This window comes from Triturus cristatus, chromosome 6, assembly GCF_964204655.1.
Source record: "Triturus cristatus chromosome 6, aTriCri1.1, whole genome shotgun sequence".
Classification (NCBI taxonomy): domain Eukaryota; kingdom Metazoa; phylum Chordata; class Amphibia; order Caudata; family Salamandridae; genus Triturus; species Triturus cristatus.
In genome coordinates, this window is record NC_140589.1 from 452,142,838 (window position 1) to 452,163,295 (window position 20,458).

The 20,458-nt window shown below is 44.0% G+C and overlaps 1 protein-coding gene across 1 annotated transcript in view; it reads left to right on the forward strand.

The window, feature by feature from the left end:
• ZNF451 (zinc finger protein 451) overlaps positions 1-20,458 on the forward strand; it is a 641,645-nt gene that overhangs the window by 221,034 nt on the left and 400,153 nt on the right. The window contains exon 5 of the mRNA XM_085610887.1: positions 4,778-4,925. Coding sequence (XP_085467013.1) covers positions 4,778-4,925 — 148 coding nt within the window. The remainder of the gene's footprint in view (positions 1-4,777; positions 4,926-20,458) is intronic.

The window sequence follows — 20,458 nt, forward strand, 5'->3', positions numbered from 1 at the left end:
CGTGCTGATGTTTTGGTGTCTGTGGATGTCGGCGGTAGGGTTGTGCTAAGGGAGACAGTGAGATGTTCTTCTGTGACCTTGTTCAAGCTTCTGCATGGGAGGCGGTGGTGTACGGTGGCTTTGGTGAAAGCGAAATGGATGCAGTGGTGGTCGGTCCAGAGAGGTTCAGAGGTGTGGCTGAAGACTGGGTCGAGCGCGTGTCCTGCTGCGTTGGTAGGGGAGGTGATTAGCTTCTTGAGTCCTACACAGGTGATGTTCTCCAGGAGGTATGTGGTGTTCAGGTCATTGGGGTTGTCCAGGTGAAAATTGATGTCGCAGAGTAGAATTTATTTGGTGGATGCAAGAGCCTAGGGTGAAATGCGGTTAATGATGGTGTCGCTGAAGGGCGGCCAGACCCCAGGTGGTCTTTAGATAAGGGTGCAGCGGAGGATGTTGTGGGGGTTGGACTGCCCCTGGAAGTTGAGATGTTCCATGCTGGTCGTTGGGTCTTATAAGTGGGTGGTCAGACAGGAGGTGTTTTTGTGGATGATGGCGATGCCTTCTCCTGGTTTGATTGTGCGGTCTTTCCGGATGATCTTGTATCAATCGGGGATGCTGGTGGCGATATCCGGGGCTGAGCTGGTGTTCATCCAGGTTTCTATGAGGAAGGTGATGTCAGGAAAGTGTGAGTCAAGAAGTCCCCAGATTTCTGCTGCGTGTTTGTGGAGGGAGGGAGGGAGTGAGTGTTGAGGAAGATGCAGCTGAGATGGTTGGGTACACTGTGGGTCGATCCGGCGGCGGGAGGAGCTGGAGTGCGGAGGTGGGTGAGGGTGCAGTGGCGGCAAGAGATGGGCCATGGGTGTCGCAAGGTGGCGGGCAGTGTTGCGTCCAGGGTTGAGAGGGTGCTGGCGTTGTAACAGTGGCAGGTCCAAGGACCAGGGTCCGTGGTTCGCGGTGCTGGGTGCGGTCCAGGTACAGACGGGCTCAGATGCGCTTGCCTTTGGCGAGCCTTCGGCGGGTGGAGGACGGCTTCGAACCACTGACCCGAGATATAGATGGTCAGCAGCAGGGAGCTTGGGGTAGCAGCTACGAGGCAGAGCTGTGCAAGGAAGCAAGCAGTCTACTGAGAAGATAAGTAAATTGCACCTTCACCGCGCAGCGGCTGCCATTAAGTAGTGTGCAGGGGGCTAGACAGCTGGGAGGCGGGAAACGCAGGGAGCGGGAAAGTGGCACTGGAGGGAGCATTATCGCAGGGCAGAAGTGTCAAGAAGGTGCAAAAATGAAAAGAAAAGGAAAAATGCACAAAAGGGTGAAAGGAAAGAAAAAGAATCTGAGAAAGCAGAAAAGAGGGACAGAGAGCAGCCCAGCAGCAAAGCAGAGGCGCTCTACCACTAGATCACCAGGGTTGAGGCACAGGCGGGTCAGCAGCAGGGAGCTCGGGGCAGCAGCTACCAGGTGGAGCTGTGCAAGGAAGGGAGCAGTCCACTAAGGAGATGAATTGTGCCAGTTTGATCACCAGGGGACGTTCACCAATTTGCATGAGAGAAGGCCTCATGCAGGTGAATGCTCCTCTTGGCATTACACGAGTGCCATTCAACAGATGTGGGTGTACTGGCAAAGAAGCTTTCGGAGGTGTGAGGATTCCTGTAGGAAAGTAGGATCTACTTTCATGATTACCCCCACTTTTTGCTGGTGTCAGTATGTTTTTTTTTTACTAGTCTAACTGGGATCCTGCTAATCAGGACCCCAGTCACTGTGCTTCCTCCCTAAATTTGACATGGTAAGTACTTTGGTACCTCCACAATTGGCTACTGGTGTACCTTGTAAGTCCCTAGTACATTGTACTACGGTAGCCAGGGCATAGGTACACCATGGGTCTCACATGGGCTGCAGCATGTATTATGCCACCCATGAGACACCACTCGAACTGTGACTACAGGCCTGCCATTGCAGACTATGTAAGCTTGTGGTAGCACCACTTACAACAGTTAAAAGTTTCCTTATATGTGAGGCCACTTCATTTAATACCTATAAGTCACCCCTAAGCCTGGCCTTTCGATCCTGAAGGCAGGGTGCTAGGTTATAAGTTTTAGGGTGCACCTGCATGAGCAGAACATCCCTACCATCCCCGGAGTAGATTATCCAGGCTTTGTAAGTGCGGTCAGCCATTTTGATAGATATATATATTGACCATGCGTCCTTACGCGATGGCTAACTATATAGCGGCTGTATCAAACATGTTGGAATCATATCCCCTACACCGTTACCGGTGTTGAAGGTATGATTCAATGCCCTGGGGGGCTCCTCCGGGAAGCCCACAGTACTCCGGGTAACAGCCTTTCAGAGTTTGCTAGCAAGCTACCGCTGCTGCCGGCCACAGATACGATTCTGCACTCATGCTGCTTGGACTTCGCCTGGAACTGAGACTGCATCAAGGAAGACTCCTGCTGCTCCTGGTCTCTGTCCCCTCTGCTTGCAGGTTCTTCTCTTCAAGAATCCACCAGACTCTTGCACAGTCTTCGCCAGGGGTTATCTTTACTGAAGTCCTCCATTGTGGTCTACAGCAGTTTTTGACATCACTTCAAACCTGTGCACTTTGCTTCCCTGGTGTAGGTATCCTGGTTCCTGGGGTGTCCACGGGTGGGGTGACTCCAACCTTCTGTATTCCACAGGGTTTCCTCTGAGTCCACTGGGAAGGGTCCTTTTTCTTCAAAGCTGCAAATGCTACTTTCCAGTTAACATCTATTGAGTACGCTGCTGTGTTTCTACTCTTCACACATCCTCCGTGGGGTTCCTAGATACTTACCTTGGGTGGTTCCCTGTGTCTCCAGCTCTTCTGAGTCTCCTGGTCCAAATCCTGACTTCGCTCACAGTTCGCATTCTGCTTTCTTAGCATATGGTTTGGTTTCCCCCGGTAGACCACTGTGTATTGTGCTTACTTACCTCTTTCAATTACAGAATTATTTTGTATTTGTGTTGATATCTCTGGGTAGGAGATATACCAATGTGTTAGTGTCTGTGTATAATAAATATACCTATTTTTATAACTACACTGTATGGTTATTTTTCGTTTAACCCACACTACAAGAGTAGATCTGGTAAAACAAGCTGATTAACACTCCTTCTGTCTGCACTAAGCCTGAAGGCTGCTCTCCTCAGCTACCACTTAGAGAGCTTTCTATGCTTGTTTAAGACCATTAAAATCACCATAAGGGTTGTCTGATTAGTGCAAGGTGCTTCACTTAAATAAGTGTGCACCATATACTAAGCCAGCCTCCTACATTTCCTGTCTAATCTTAAAACTGAGGCCGGTCCGCCTCCAAAGAAAGGCGGAGCTTTGGTTTTAAACAGTTTCTCTGTCTTTTGCTAATAGGCTGTGTTCTGCACAGGTGTCAGCTGTCTGGGTTTAAAACGGCACAGAGAAAAGCGCTTTTTAGTGTAATTGGGTGCCCTTTTCTAGGCTGCACCAGCAGCCCCTGGTTAAGGGAGAATTGTGGAACAAACACAGATAATGTGCCTGAGGTATAATTTGTGGGTGGAAGAGTTAAAAATAAACCTTTTATTGGCTGACATTTTTGTTTTCATACCTGTGACATTAGCATGAACTTAGATAGGTATATCCCTTGTTTACACAAGAGCTTTATTTAAGGCTTTCCTAGCAAAAATGATGCTTTTTCTGGAACAGGAATTTTTGACAAATGTTTCTTTTATGTTAATGTTGACGAGATTATGGACCGTCACTCCTCTTATCTGAATCATGCATCCCCAATGAAAGGTCTTTTTTTGGTTTAACATAGTGTAGGCCATCAAAATGACTTCCCGCAAACGAAAGGATTTTGGGAGAGGAATAAGTTCTTGCTTTTCTTGACTGTTGATTTAGGGAAATGGGGGTGAAAACACTTTCTCCAGCTTGCAGTGTCCTTGAGTTTGGTCTTCGCGGCTTCAATTGCCAGCCTCTGTTAAAGGATATTGGCTTTGTGGGCTGGATGGTTGTGCAATTCTCTGAATGTCTTTTTCAATTACGAAAATCTGATAAAATAGTGCCTTATCTTGTAAATACCAATAGGCTGAAAGCAACAGGAATAAAGTGAGGTGCTACACACAGGTTTTCTTCATTGAAGATGCTAAATCTTCCTTCACACAGCCCTAGTGGTTCAAACTTCTCAAGTTTGTTTTTCAGCCACGAATACTGCTTGGGTTTGATGAACAGGAAGTTTAGGTTAGGTCCATATAGTTGTAGCCAGGGGAAGGGTAGGGCTTAAGAATCACACATTTCTTAGAGTAATTATCTTAGTAGACGGTCGTTCAGGATGGGAGTCAACCTCAATTATAAAGCCTGTCATTACGAAGAGTTAGACTCAATGTAAAGAAGATCGCTGATAAGTAGGCAGCAGATTTTCATGCTAATTTTGAACCTGAACTACTTGTGTATGCTAAAGATTACTATTTTAGAAATTGCCCAGTGCAGCGGTGCACATTGTTTTTTTATATTTAGAAACTTTGAAAGATGTCCTAAAGAGATATTTAAGAACAGTAGTTTTATGCTTTTTAACTGTGGTTTTGTTTTTTTAATTAGCAGGCACCAGTGCAAATGCTTCAGCTAAATATATATTTGCCTTTTTTTTTAATAAATATATTTTGCGATTGCTGGAGTTCCACAGTTATAATCGGATTTGTGATGCTGTAGTTATGGCCTGTGTTATTTGGACTGTTAGTATGAAAACGTCAATGATCTTGGTATTGTTAAATTTTGTACCCTAAACGGTGTCTGATTGATCTGTTCTGTTTTTAAATGTAGGTCTTAGACCAGGATCCGTCACTACAGGTCGCAAACGGTTACCTATCACTCAGCAAAGTCCACAGAATTACAAGCCAATCATATGTCCCATCACATACTGCAACAGAAAGTTTGACAACGGGCATCTTTTGTTGGGTCACTTGAAAAGGTGAGTGTGGTTGATAATAGGATTCTTTGAGGGCGGCAAGCCTTGCATGCTTACAATATATTTTCTCCACAGATTGATTGACATAATTTGTATACCACGTGCCGTCACAATGGTCTCTTGGTGTAAATTTTACCTGCTGCCTAACCAAACAGCCAAGTCCTCAGTTTGTCTGACGTTCAGGAGGGAGGAGGATTTTTTAAAGACTAGAGGTACGTTTGGCCTTGCTATGAAGATACTTTCCAGAGCAATAGAGAGAGCTTTTAGGGCAACGATACCCAGATGCTTGATGGTGAAGGCAATTTTACACCAGACACATGGTCATGAACATAATTTGATCAGCGATTGATGGGTAGTGTACCGGTTTTGTGAATACCAAACATTGCCCGCACTGCATCATGAACTAAAGCAAGATGAAGCTGAATATAAAATATAGTTAGTCTAGTCCTGGTGGAGTAATACAAAACTCACAGGAATAGTGTCCAACAGGATAGAGCTGCTACCTTATGACAACCACGTTTCTGTAAGAAATGACATACCTATACTTTGTTGTGTTACAAAGCCTGTAATTTGTACTTGATTTTTAACAACAGAATGGATGTTTAATAAGCGGTATTGAGATGGTGAGTCAACTGTTGTGTCAGCATCTGGATGTTAATAGGTAGACAGGGAGCAGGATCAGCATGTAGAATACAAAGGAAAATCTAGCTTTTTTGAGTCTGGGTTTTGACACTGTAGCTGTGATACAGATCTATTGTCTTTAATATAATTGTAGCGGGCTTTGGGATCATCCCCTACATCCATTGGCCAAATTGGACTATGAAAATGTCCTTTATGTAAACATCCCAAAAACATATCTGCAAAAGCTACAGCAGCTTTAAAATTCATCAGCTATCCTGCTGCTGGATATCCCAAAATATCAGTCGGTGGCCCCCCTTCTTGATCAAATTGCTCTGGCTTTCAGTCGACAAAAGGATCAAATTTAAATCTGTGTTTAGCCTTTAAGGCACTGCACGGCATCAGCCCAGAATATTTAACTGATCCCCCAGAGCCAAGAGTGTGCACTGGGGCAGAAGAAGTTGTATTTCAGAAACAGCCAAACTCTGGAACACGCTCCCTTTAAACATAAAAAACAGCCCCAATGTATGTTCTTTTAGAAAATCTCTGAAAACCTGGCTTTTTATCAACTAAGTAACAACTACTCCTATCATCGGTAGCAATCTGGCATCTGTCTGGAAAGCAGCGCCAAGACGCCCATGATCATTCGAGCGCTTTACAAACCTCAAATCATTACTGACTAGCCCAACCTTTGGCTTAAAACTTTGCCAATCACATCTAAGCCTCCCCCAGATGAGTGTTAGGTAAATCCATCCACCAGTGTGTGAGAGACTTTTTTTTACATCTGAAAAGTATGCTGTGATCACAAGTGTAACTCTGTATCTCATGAAAGCATTATATACAGAAAAGCAACTTGAAGCCACTGCATACAGTGCCGCCTACCTCTTTCCCTGATCTCTCCTCTGCTGCCGATGCTCAGGCGTCTTTCCCTGACACACCCTCCTGTTTTTCCTCCCTTTAAGCCATTCTGTGGATCCTTTCTCTTTCCCCATCGCTCGCCGCTGCCCCTTGCTTCCTCAAAGGAATAGGGGGCGCAGGGGTGCGAGAGAGAAAGTGTGTGTGTGTATGTATATCTATAACGAGGGAGAGGATCCTGTGAGGTGAAGTGTATACGAACAAATAGGCCCTAGTGACTGAGCCTCCAACCATCAGGGCCATTTTTGCACTCTCGCATTTTCTTGGTAGGATTCGGGCTAATCTCAGAGCAGAATAAGTGCGAAAGACTCCATGGCCCAATTTGATTTGCTGTTTCCTGCTGTGCAGGATGGCTTTAACCTTCATGGAAGTGCCGATTTGGTTTCATGTCCAGTTCCACCCACTGACCAGCCCCACGCATTCGAGATATGTGGTACACACCAAGACTCATATGAGCTCTGGCACTTTCCACTTCTCAGTTTTTAAAGAAATCATACAAACAAATTCACAGCCATTATAAAACCTTAAGAGTTCTGGTAGAGGAGAATTTCACATATCTGTAGGTAGAAGATGATTTTCTTTGCACTGCTATCAGAAACACCAACATTTCTTTGCAATGACATTGCTAAGTCCGTAAAGGGGGCAAACAGCAGTTTGGGACCTTTTGGTTGGCATTTTTAAATAGATAAGTAAATGTATATCTCTAAAACTGTTTTACTGATAATACAATTGTGAATCCGCCTCCTTTCCTCGTTAGCACATCATATTCCTGTGTGCACTTTACCATACACTTAACTAACTCGTTGAAGATGTACAAAAACATACTCTAGAAGTGCCAGTGTAAATGGTATCTGTTTTAGGTCTAGCCATCATAAAGCTTTTAAGTTCATACATCATCACGCAGCCACCAGCAATTGAGCCTTTTTTATTTTATTTTAGTGGAGGGGCGGGGTTTACCCGTGCTGCACAGCTTCCTCAAAAAAGCTTTGCCATTTGCAGATACTGTACAGCATTGGCAAAGCCAATCGGTCAAAAGAGCAAGACCAGGTGACTTTGCCAATGGTTGTTTCACAGTGATACAACTTTAAGGAAAAGGGGCTGAGACTCGTATCATACCAACCTAACCCGTTATTTTGGATGGGCAGGTGGCAATTCTGAAATAAATACATTGTAATCAACGGTAAAGCTCTCCAAATCTATCTCTTGGCGATTTTAATGTTGGGACTGGTCATGTTAAGGTAGGAGAATGATGGTTTACCATGAAAAACACATGTCCTTGCGAAGCATGTGGCACAGTGTGACAGAGAAGCTCATTGTGAAGCTAACACCTGAAGTTGTGTCTCATACTCTATCCTTTCTGTGCCTCAAATGGGCCACTGCAGCCTGCCATATGCATGAGGACTAGTGGCAGCGTGTCATCCTGGTTTAGCTATTGGTGTATTAAAGGTGGGTGTGTCACTCATTATGTGACAACCCCATGACTGGGACCAGTGGTGCATGGCAGTGAGGCACACAACTAGCTTATAACGTATGTATTTGTAAAGCGCACGTTCACCCGAAGGCATATCTTGGCGCTGAATAACAGATGTTCATTGTTACCCAACTCAATGGTACTCATTTTATCGACCTCAGATGGATGAAAGGCTAAGTGGACCCGTCGGGATTTGAACCTGTGACCATGAGGTCGAACACAGGCCCCTGCAGTGGACGCATTAGTCCACTGAGCCAGCAGACCCGACCCGCTTATGCTGTCCGGCGCTTATGTGGAGCTCATCTGGCTTTCATCCGAGGGCCCTCTCAGCAGCTCTATGAGGCAGTCTCCAACTTGCATCCACCGCCTCAGCCGATGGGCATTCTGTGCCGTGCCTGTCATACATAAAACTTCCACTAGCTCTACCTTGCGACTCAGACAGTGCTATGTTCTGGAACCCTTAGTCAATTTCTGAGTGAGAGTGCTTGCAACAGTGCCTTGAAACACACATTGGCACAGGCAGTAGGTCTCGGCAATGGCTGAGATTTTGGCGTTTTTAATGTGAATGTTTTTTAGCTGTATGTTTGTGAGGTTGCGGGTGTGTTGTGTGCTTGTTTTCAAATGTGTGTTATTACTCACTTCAAATGTTTGACCCGATAAAATGTCAAGCGTGAGATAAAAACAATCAATGTTACATGTCTAACGGGAGTCTACACATTTCTACAAGTATATTTAGGTGTACTTATGTGTGCTGGTACATGTGGGGATATTTTTTATTTTCCGAGCTAGGGTCTGTATGTCTTTCCGTGTGGATTTCTTTTGTCATTTTGTGTTTAGATGTGAGCGTTCCCGTATGGCTTCCCTGTGTGTCTCTGTGCACACGCCTGTTTACCAACACTTTGCTTTCTTCTGTCATGTGATCCTTTTTCGTATCAAACATATACACGCATCATTTGAGGGTGGAAATAGCAAGATGAGGCGGTGCAGGGAGCTGTGTAGTGCGCAGAATGTTGATTGCAGTATATATACCGTTTCTATTAAGAATTCTACAGACTGAGAAACTGGAATAGAAGAAAGAATTCCAGTCTAGCAGCCACCAGAGGGAGCTTCTGCGCCATATGTTGTCTATACATAACCTATTATGCGGCTTTCAATGCCTGACCTAAAAATACTGATCAAGCTAAGACGTGGGGCCAATGGACAATCAATTCAACCCAAATCACTTACAATCTTAGCCCCTGATTTTAGACTGGAGCTGCAATCAAATCTATTTCAAATATAATTAACTTTCAGTACTTTACTGTTCAGTCAATGATGAGCGGTTTTAGAATCGTTTAAAAAGGTTTCTCTTTAAGAGGTTAGGTTTTTTTAAAATCATTTTTATTCAGATTAATCAAATTAGAGAAATATCAAGAACATTTTGATTAGAGACTTCATGAAAATAGACCAGAAAGATAATAAATCCATAAAGATATAATCTCTGTCTCAGTCTAAAAGGACCTAAACTAATGAGAACCCATAAAGGGTCCCTTTGGAAAAGAGTAAGATATGTTGGAGTATCTAATAAATCCAAAGAAACAAACTCCCCATGAAGAGCAGTCCTGGAAATTCAGCCGAGTTCACCAGCAATTGCTGTAACCACCATGAATAAAGAAAATAATCACAGCATAAGGAGAAAGTCTCCCTGTTGAAAAAACAGAGCAGGGCATCGGAAATCGTCGTTAGCAGTAGCTCACAGCAATTCGGGCAAGGGAAAGCAATGCATGAAGCATCGGGGATAGGAAACCATAAAAGCGATACGGGCATTAATAATAATTCTCTCTAACTAGGAACATGTATATATGAAAACATAATCATGTTGCAATAATCCTGCAAGCTAGGTCATCCTCATCCAATAGGAAATGATCTTTCGATGGTCTGTTGTCTTTCCTCCTGATTCCTACGGTAAGCATTCACGGCGGTGAACAGTTATCTAAACATTTCCAAATGTTATATACTAGATACATGAGGGAAGGCTCTCATGAGAACCCTGCGCAGGCCTACTCTGGTAACTGCTGTCAGTGTCCCATTGTGTGGATACAGTACTAGTCTAAGCAATGAAACATTTCTATTGATCAAGTCCTGTAGCAGTAAGCTTAACGTTACTAATATTTTATTCATATGGAAAAATACTGTGAAACACATTAATTCAGAAGAAATGAAATCATATGGGGTGAGGAAGTAAAGAAAATCATTTCTTTTAGAGCAGCACATTTTGAAACAATGTATGATTTTGCAGTCCGATACTAGCATTGGGTCAGCATTTTCTAAAAGGGATTTTAGTTAAAGGCAAACAAAGTTCGAATAGAAATTTAAGGCCTAGTTGTGAACGCACATAAAGAATGGGAGCTTATTGTATTTTTTAACTGGACATTTTATTTTACAAGTTTTAGAAATACCTTTTCCTACGTTAAAAGCTACGTTTTGCTTTGCACATTCAAAGAAGTGCATTTCCTTTGTTTAGTTTTTCTATGCAATCTTTATACTGTAAGGTTAAAACACATTCTCTAATGTCCAAGAACATTTTAGCATTGTTAATCCAGGCCTATAAAGTTCATAATTTTTAAAAACTTTTACAATACCTCGCTTCTGATGATTCTTAAATCATCACAAAATAGCATTTCACATGTGAATTTGTCTTCAGAAAGCACTTTCGTCATCAGTAGAGTCCTGTTGTTTCCTTTTCAATCCCCTAGATTTTAGAGACTTCATGTAATAGTCATTCATGATGCCATGCATTCCCCCATCCCTTTCATATAATTTCTTCTAGATATGTTTGTCGTCTGTGTAAGAAATATTTGCGGCTTAGTAATAGAGCATCAGTATAATCTTTCCTGCTGTTAAAAAACAATTCCCAATTGTAGTCAGCTCTTTCCCAAAATTGTCATACAGACTTGGTGATTCCAATTCAGGTTCTAAACCCGAAATGTTCTTTGTATAACTCTTTATTTATTTGCTTTTGTCAGATAAGTACGAGCAGCAGTGAGTTAATTTAAGCATCCAGCAGACTATGCTTTGTTTTACAAGTGGTATGTCTAGAGCAAGACGGTCCTACAAAACCAATGACCATATATAGCAACTAACTATTTGTTAATTACAAGCTAAGCTCTAGATGTGCTGGTTGCTCCAAATAGGTCTCCAACTAATCCAGTTCCCGCTTCTGTCCTACGCTTCGGTCTATGTGCTGGTGTTCATGTTAGTGCAACTAAACTTGTAACATGATACATTTTCAGAATTAATATACCCAAGTAGCAGGTTCCCTCCCAATTGGTTGGCAATAGGAAGTACGCGTTCTGTCCACAAATATAGTAAACTCCTGGAATTGCAGTTTGGTCTCCCTGTAATATGTGCAAAGCTCCCCCTGGCAATTCAAATGTGTGTTCACAACTACTAATCTGTACATGTCTTTGGTGATCGTCTTCTACAGATGCAAATCTTTCCCTTATGCCAACTGTCTAGCCTAAATTTAGGGTAAACCATCTTCTTTCTAAGTTCTTTTTCTTCTTTCTTCCATGCATTCTTTAAGTCCTCACCCTTTCTGTCTGTAGTTGTTGTCATGTTAATATATCTTTCCTCTAATGCCATTGTGTATGTCTTCTCTACCGGTCGCATCAGAGAGGTTAGATTTTTTTATAAGCCTTTACACCAGGGTTACTCATAGTACGGCCCGCAGGCCGCCAGCGGCCCAGCAAGCCTTCCTCGGCGGCCCGCGGACCTTGCAGACATCCTATACGTGTTTTAAAAAATAAATTAAATAGTGTTAGCAAACACTGTCGGGTGCAGCAGCCCGGACTCTGAGACTCTGCTCTGTGGGGCCGGGGGATTCCAGTGATTGTCAAAGTGGAGATGCAGGGGCCAAAGAGGTGAAATACAACAAAGCTTTAACATGTAAATGGTCTTTTAAAGACCCGTGAAGTACTCAGGTGGGGCTGTGTGTGAGCGCTGGGAAGCTGTCTCAGTGCGGCTTGGGTGTGTGCGCGCTTGGAAGCTGTCTCAGTGCGGCTTGGGTGTGTGCGCGCTTGGAAGCTGTCTCAGCCCGTGACGGAGGGAGGCAGAGGAAGGGAGACGGAGGGTGACAGAGGAAGGGAGGGAGAGGGATAGAGACAACGGGAGAGGGAGGGAGACAGAGGGAGGGAGAGGAAGGGAGACAGAGAGAGGCAGAGAGGGAGGGAGGGGGAGGGAGACAGAGGGAAGGAGACGGAGGGTGACAGAGGAAGGGAGGGAGAGAGACAGGGAGAGGGAGGGAGACAGAGGGAGAGAGACAGGGAGAGAAAGAGGGAGGGAGACAGAGAGAGACGGAGGGAGGGAGACAGAGAGAGATAGAGGGAGGGAGACAGAGGGAGGGAGACGGAGGGTGGGAGACGGAGGGAGGGAGATGGAGGGAGACGGACGGAGGGAGGGAGAGGGAGATGGAGACAGAGGGAGATAGACAGAGGGAGAGGGAGGGAGAGAGACAGGGAGGGAGGGTGGGAGATAGAGAGAGGGAGACAGAGGGAGGGAGGGAGGGAGGGAGACGGAGGGAGGGAGACGGAGGGAGGGAGACGGACGGACGGAGGGAGACGGACGGATGGAGGGAGGGAGATGGAGGGAGGGAGATGGAGGGTGGGAGACGGAGGGAGACAGAGGGAGGGAGACAGAGGGAGGGAGACAGAGGGAGGGAGACGGAGAGGGAGGGAGACGGAGAGGGAGGGAGAGGGAGAGAGGGGGAGGGAGACAGAGACAGAGAGAGAGGGAGACAGAGGGGGAGACGGAGAGAGACGGATAGAAGGAGAGAGGGAAGGAGACGGAGGAGGGAGGGAGACGGAGGAGGGAGGGTGGGAGATAGAGAGAGGGAGAGAGAGAGATATGTGTATGCCGGGTCCGGTGGCTCATGGTCAGTTTTTTTTTTGCTCAACCCCGCCCCTCCCCCAATGACCCCGCCCCCAAGGTGCGGCCCTCGGCCACAAACCACACTGTAAATTTGGCCCCCAAGAGAAACTTTGTGAGTACCCCTGCTTTACACGGTCTATAGGGGCGTGTGGTAAGAAATAGTACCAAGCCGTGTTCATCTCCTTAGCATAACATAGAGGTATGCGATAGTATGTAACTTCCTCAAACAGAAGTGGATAAATGTACTCAAACATAGCAGTCTTTTACATCCATAGCTTTAGTGTATTCTTGAACTAGTCTAGAATAAACATTAGTAAAATATTCGTCCTTTTTAGGACTCGCGCCCTGCGTTGCACTGCACAGCAGTGCTCGCGCTGGTGAGAGTCCTTTTGTTCGGGGTTTGAAAACGGACCCTGGAATCGCACATGCTCGTGCGTGTGCTTTTCCTTTTAGGTTCCGCTATTGGGCTTTGTGTGCGTGTTTTTTTAAAACCGAGCACTCAATTGGCCAAAGGCGGTTGCATTGCTCCGCCCATGGCCTATTATTGTCTGTTACGTGCACCAAAGCCCCTATGTTTTCAATTATCGTACCCAGACACGGGCGCGATAATTGAAAACACATATGGCTCGCAGTGGCGCGCGCGCACCACTCGCGGGTGTGGCTTTTTTATTTTACATTAGCGATCGCTTTCGCGATTGCTTTTTTTGTTTGGAGACTTTCGGAGGCAGCCATGATAGTCACGGTAGAGAGTGTCGTTCTTCCTCTTTGTTTTTGGAGCTCAAATACATGTTAATTTTCCCTTATACAAATGAGACGTTATGGGCGCCCATGATCAAATTATGGATTTACAAGATTTAATGGCCTCACAATGACTTTTAGGCAGTCCATTTATACATGGACGCGTAGTTTCGTAGCTGTAATTTTATCCCTTGCGGATTCCTTTCAGTCTGTCTTGGGTATGGACCCAACAAAGTACAGCTGGCTTTTTAGACCTGTGCTGGTAGGGAGCATTACAACTTCAAAGCTGCGCGCAAAAACGAATGCCACCTAAAACAAGCACTTGCAGTGTAATAGGTCTCGCGTTTGCTAGAGTTTGATCCATTGGCATTGAAAATCATAATGCCTTTTATTTATGTTTACAAAACCTCCAAGAGGTGCGTAAATGTCGCTTGCAGGTTTTATAAATGCATAACTAAAAGGCAGTATCGTTTATAATGCCAAGAGATCAAACTCTCTCAAATGCAAGACCTATTGCACTGTAAGTGCTTGTTATAACTTGCAAAGGAATAACTAAAAGGATTTCCTCTAATGTCAAAAGGGTGTGTATTAGTAATATTCTTGGCTTTGGGTTCTGACTCGGGTTTCAGATAAAATCCTATTTGTACTATAGGGATAATTATTAGTGTTATTACAAAAATCGAACCCATAATATATTTACGCTTATTTGTAATGCAACAAATTCTCTGAGTGGGACAAGTTTTAGATCAGCAGTTTTAGCGGATGTCTTCTTGAATGCATTTAGGCTTTTTTTTCCCCAAGTTCCGATTTCTGAATAGACAATCCTTAAACCTACTTTGTGTCCTCTAAATGTTATCCCTAATTCTTCTGTAAATCTTTACTATGGTCTAGGTTTATCTAATGTAAAACAAATAATTAATAGAACAAACCTATTTGGCATAGTTAGAAGTCTTACTTTCAGTGCTTTCCAACTTCTTTTATTTCAAATTTTCCGAATTCGTTTTTTTTCTTATGCTCTCAGGCTGGCGCAAATAGTTCAGAATTCACATGCACAGGTCTTCTAGTGTAATGTTCAAAGCAGTGTTCACGTAAAAGGACCATTCAGGATGTGAGTATCTGCTGCAAGGTAATCATGCTCTTTTAGATCTCATTATTTGTTGATTTGGATCTATACCACTTTCCTCGTCTTTTTCGTCGTCTTAAAGTATAATCTCTGGGATTCGAGCTATTGATAAACTTCTCCTTGGGCTTTTATGTTCAACACTTTATGGCCATACTGCTTGTCGATTTGTTTTCTTTGCTCCGGTACTTGTTTCATGGATCGTTTTCGTCTTCTTGCACCACTCCACAGGCACTTCTGATCTGTGATTTGATCTCTGCTTCTTTTTCGTTAGAGATCTCAATGCCACATTGTGTCACTTCAGGCACTTGACTCTCTACTTGCTGATCTTCACTTCACAGCATTTTGGAATTGCGGCATAGTGTTCTGAAATTGAGGCATAGTATTTTTAAATGGATTAGTATTCATTTTTGTCATTAATTTAGATTTAACCTAGGATTTCTGGGACGGGTGCAGGAGCCATCATTGGAGGCTGTCCAGGCATTGATATTTGCATGTATTGCATAGGCATCTTTGGAACCTGAGCACCTTGTGGCGTTTGCATAATTTCCCCAGCATTTTCAGGAATATATCGACATCCTCGCTTCCAATGTAAAATTCTATGACAGACTTGAAAAGCAGTAACCTTTTTCATGGCAGCCACATCTGATCCAAATCCTATACCCACAGGGACACGTCTACCTCTACTGTGTGACGTATTTATCCTCCCCCACCCTGCCTCCTCTTGATTTCCCTGAAATCCAGAGGGTGATGTAGCAACTCCTTGCATGTTTCTCTGATTTCCCACAAAATAAGTGTTCTGAAATTCTTTCTGAGGTAACGTGGTCTGAACTAACAAGAATTTCTCTTTAATCCTTTTTTGTTTCATTACCAATTCATCGCTACAATATTTAGCATAACGCAGAATTTAGTTGAGAGATTTATTTTGCCAACAGATCACATTTTGGGTTATGTGTGCACAGATCTTGGGCTTAGACCCTAAACCAAACTGGAATACCAAAATCCCCATATTCTTTTCCTTAGGATACTCACGACCACTGTGCTGCTGAAACACCTGCAATAATCTCCCATAATCTTCCCTTCAAATGATCAAGAATTCTGGCATTATTTGTCCCATACCTAGGAAATCAAAGTTCTCTCATTCGCAGTAATTCTGCTCCATTGGCGAAGCTAAGTAAATGTATTTAACCCATTTTCGGTAGTCCTAATGTATGCAGGCATACCCTCAGAAGGCACCTCTGTGTACTGGAATAGTAACATCCCCTTTCAAAATGTTTTTTTAAATCCCTAAAACACTTCATGATAACAATTTAGTTTCTACAATTCAAATCAAGACAAATGTTCTGATTCTGTTCCTTACACGCCAATTTCCAGAAAGGCAATCAAATTGCAGCTATTATCTCTTATAGGACATACTACCAAATCCAAATGCAGTATTCACTTTAGAGATCAAATCCCAGAGCAGCACTGCAATATCACCAACCAAAGCTAGTACAAAAGCACACCAACTGACCAATCCTCGCGAAAAACTGACGTAGAGTCTCACTCCTCACAAAAGTTCACCCTCATTCTCTTCGCATTCACACAACAGCAACAGATAACTTCATAAATAACTTATTATTTGCTCTACTATAAGAAACAAAATATTTATTACAACGTCTCAAGAATTTTTCCACAATCGCAAGTAAGTTTTCGACCAGCGGATAATCCCCCATATCAATGCAGTTTCTGCCGTTCGCACAATTAGGTGCCACTAACATTAATCAATATTAGTCAATCAAAACAAACTTCAAATCTCTATATTACCGATGTAGGTGATGGTACCTCACTCACACACTACACATAGAATCCTGCAAACAAGTTTTTATTATCCTAGGATCTTTTAGCCACGACAAGCCTGTTACTTCAATCTCTTCTCTTCAACCTCTTATCGATACTTCCACCACTCACTCACGTATCTCAAAGAAAACCGAATACAACACAATCACAACCACAAAATTTGCCCTATTAATACTCACACCTTCCTAACTGCAACCGCCTTCGAATACCGCGTTGTCGGATTTTCGAGTTTTGTACATTGGAATCAAGAATCAGAACTATTAAGTAACTTTTGGGATTTATTTTATAGCTCCCATCAAGATGTAAACCGTCTCTGTGCCCCCAGATTTTATAGTGCCTAACATTTGGGGCCAATGGACAATCCATTCCATGCAAATCACATACAGCAGCGGCCTCAAATATCTGCTACTCTGTTTCTAGTTCAATGAATCTTTGCCGCACATTTTAGAATGGAGCAGCAATCAAATGCGTTTCAAATATAATCATCAACTTTAAGCACTTTAATGTTCAGTCAATGATGAGAGGTTTTACAATTGTTTTGAAAGCTTTATTCTCTTTAAGATAGTAGTTATTGTGTTTATCGTTTTTATACAGATTAGTCCAATTACTGAAATATCAAGAAATTTGATTAGAGACAGCACGAAAATAGACAGCGTGTTCCATAAGGATATAATCCCTTTCTTAGTCTAAAAGGGCTTAACCTAATGAGAAGAACGCCTGCGTCTCTGGACATGGCTGCTACTTCAGGGCATTTCCCTGATGGTTCAACACCTGGCGGGCTCTCTGAACACCAGAGCAGACTAACTCAGCCGAAGATGCCTAGGGGATCACAAGTGGCATCTCCAACCGGCCCTAGTAATCCTTATGGCTCAAGACTGGGCTCGGAGAGTCTGGTTTCCTGAGCTGTTGCGCATGTCCATCAGTCCTCCGATCAGGTTGCCTCTTCGGTCGGATCTCCTGTCACAGCAGCAGGGGATGGTTCTCCACCGAACCTGTCAACGCTCCGCCTTGTATGGAGATTGAGCGGCGACAGCTTATGACCTTCTGCCCAAAGTCTGTAATGTTGTTTTGCCAGCTCTGCGTCCCTCCACTAAGACGATATACGCTGGCCGATGGAGCAAGTTTGTGGCATGGTGTACAGACAAACAGGTTGACCCTTATTCTGCACCCCTTTTCCAGATCATTTTGTTCATGGCGCTGCATTGGGCACATTGAAGGGTTATTTGTCTGCTGTCTTAGCCTTTCTGTGACTGCCAGATCAGCCCTTCCCTTTCAAGTTCCCTATTGTAAATAGGTTCCTTAAAGGTCTTCAACACATTTCCTCCAGCTACCTTAGTTATACCTCAATGGGACCTTAATTTTTTTCCTACCTTTCTGATGTGTGCTGCCTGTGAGCTTCTTCATAACTGCCCTCTTAGGCTCCTGACCTTTCTGGTGGCAGTTACATCTGCCCAGAGGGTCGGTGAACTTTAGGCACTGTCATCTCTTCCTCCGTACGTCTCTTTTTACCCAGACAACCTGGTCCTTAGGTCTCCAGCATTGTCTTGCTGAAGGTAGTCACCCAGTTTCATATGGTCCAGTCCATCACCATGCCTACCTTTTATTCTCCGCCTCATACCGCTAAGGAAGAGACTCCACCGTTCGGACCTAAAAAGAGCATTGCCGTTCTACTTTGACCGCACACTACAAATATTTGTACGTATGTAGTAGCCAAGAAAGGAAAGGCCATGCAGAAACAAACCATCTCCTGATGAATTGTGCTCTGCATTAAGATCTGATAATCATTGGCCATGAAGCAACCTCTGAAGGGCTTGCATGCTCATTCACCAGAGCAAAGTCTGTGACTACTGCGTTAGCGTGCGGAGTTCCGGTCCTGAACATCTGTCTGTCTGCAAAGTGGGCTTCGCCTCACACGTTCACCGAACACCACTGCCTGAACAGTCTGGTACATCAGGATGGGCACTTTGCCCATTCTTTCCTGAAGGATTTACTAGTCTAAATCAGATTTGCAGACCCTGCTCTAGGGAGTTATTGCTCGGGTATCTATTCTGAGGTAAGGAATCTGCAGCTAGAAGTCTCTATCAGATGAACAAGTTAATTACTTTCAGTAGCAGACTATCTGGTTGAGACTATCTAGCCTCAGATTCCTTACTGATCCACCTATCCTTCCCGCTCTGTGAACAGATGTTTAGGTACAAGGCTGTTTCCTTTTCAGTGCCCTAGTTTCACACACCAGTGGTCCGTATTCTTTTTTAGCTCCGTGACAACAAGAAACTTGCATCAATGAGCTGTGGTGATGCCTATATATATGTTATCCTTCGAATCCGTAGACCTCAGTTCCTATTTAATATGTAGATTGTTTAACATGATTGTATATTGACACTATTTTCATGTAAAGAGATTTTCTAAATAGACAAAAATTACAAAATTAACTCCTGCATATAAGCTCTCCCTTGCCATAGAGGCAAAAGTCCTCAAAATGCTCAGGAAACCTGCAGGGGATATTTTTGGAGCTGGTAGCCATAAAGAGCTTGGATGATGAGTGATTAGCTCTCAAGACAGTTGTCTCTGAATCCAGTAACCAGGTATGGGATTTTAAAAATTCTACTGGTCAAAAGGCCAAATGCAGAAAACATCTACTTGTCCTGTAGGAAAAAAAACATGTCCCGCCTAATCTCTAAATTATATTTACCAGCACAGAAACATTAACATTATATGTATATCTAATTTCCATGAAATTGACAAAGATTGTTTTGCGGCATTGCTAAAATAAAATATTTTTTACCAGGAAAAGTGCCATTAGCGTTATTTACCCCAAACTACTGTGAAACAATGAAAGTTCAAGAATAATTAACTTCAGATTTAGCAGTTAGGCTGCAGCGTTTTGCTTTATTGGATAGCCAATCTGCTTGGGCAGGCACTTCTGTAAAAACCATTATACTGACAATGAGTCAGCCATGATAACGTGACTTTTAAAGCCTTTTGCACTACTATGGTGTGAAAAATAGCCAAAGAAACTTTGCAAGCTGAGCATCAAGCACATCACTAGTTTACAAAGGTGAACGTTCAAGATAATTCCTTTGAAATAACTCAGTTTCGTTAATGAATGTAAGTGATTGTAAAGGTAGATAGAATAAGGAACTTTTTTAGGTGTAGATTAAAAATAATGTTCTAAACAAAAAACATCTGCCCTTTTCTTTAAATGCTGCCTCACCGCCACCTGCTTTTTAGTTCTCGCCTGAGCCAGCGCATGCGCTGCCCTGACTAGATATTTAGTAGCTGAACTTAAAAGTGCAACCTTGCCGGCCACCAGCTTGCTGTTACGCTCACAAGCGCGCACGTCTTGCACAGCTGCCATCTGGCTTTCAGCCCGCTCATGAATTCCCTCCCCTACCCCCTCCCTTCTCCCACTCCCTTTTCATATTGGCTACTGAGACCCTCACATTATACGTGCGCTTGGCAAAGTGTTTAGTTTTTGCACTTCCTACTTCCGCCAGTGGGCGGGGTCTAGAACGCAAGCAGAGATCTGCAGGCTATTGGCGGAGGAGAGCAGGTTTTTCTGCTAGGCGGGTTCTGTCGTCACTGGACTCTGCCCCATAACAGCTTCAATGACTGTTTTCGCCGACAGCCACCCGGCCTGTAGATTTGTAAAGACGCCTCACCGCCTGCGCTACCCGCCTTTGCTCCTCCCTCCTCTACGCTGCGGTTCCCCGTCCCCACCCCCTCCTGGTGCTGTTGTGACGGGGAGCCCTTCATGCGCACTGTCTCTGGCCGACCTCTGCGGCTCCCTTCTTGGGAGCTCCTACTCCTCCAGCTTTATTTCTGTGCCGCGCTGCCTCTCGGAGCAGATACGAGTTTGGTGAGTGTGACGTGCAGCAGTCGCCTGTCAGGGGTGCTGCCCACACAAACATGGGGGGATAGTGGTGT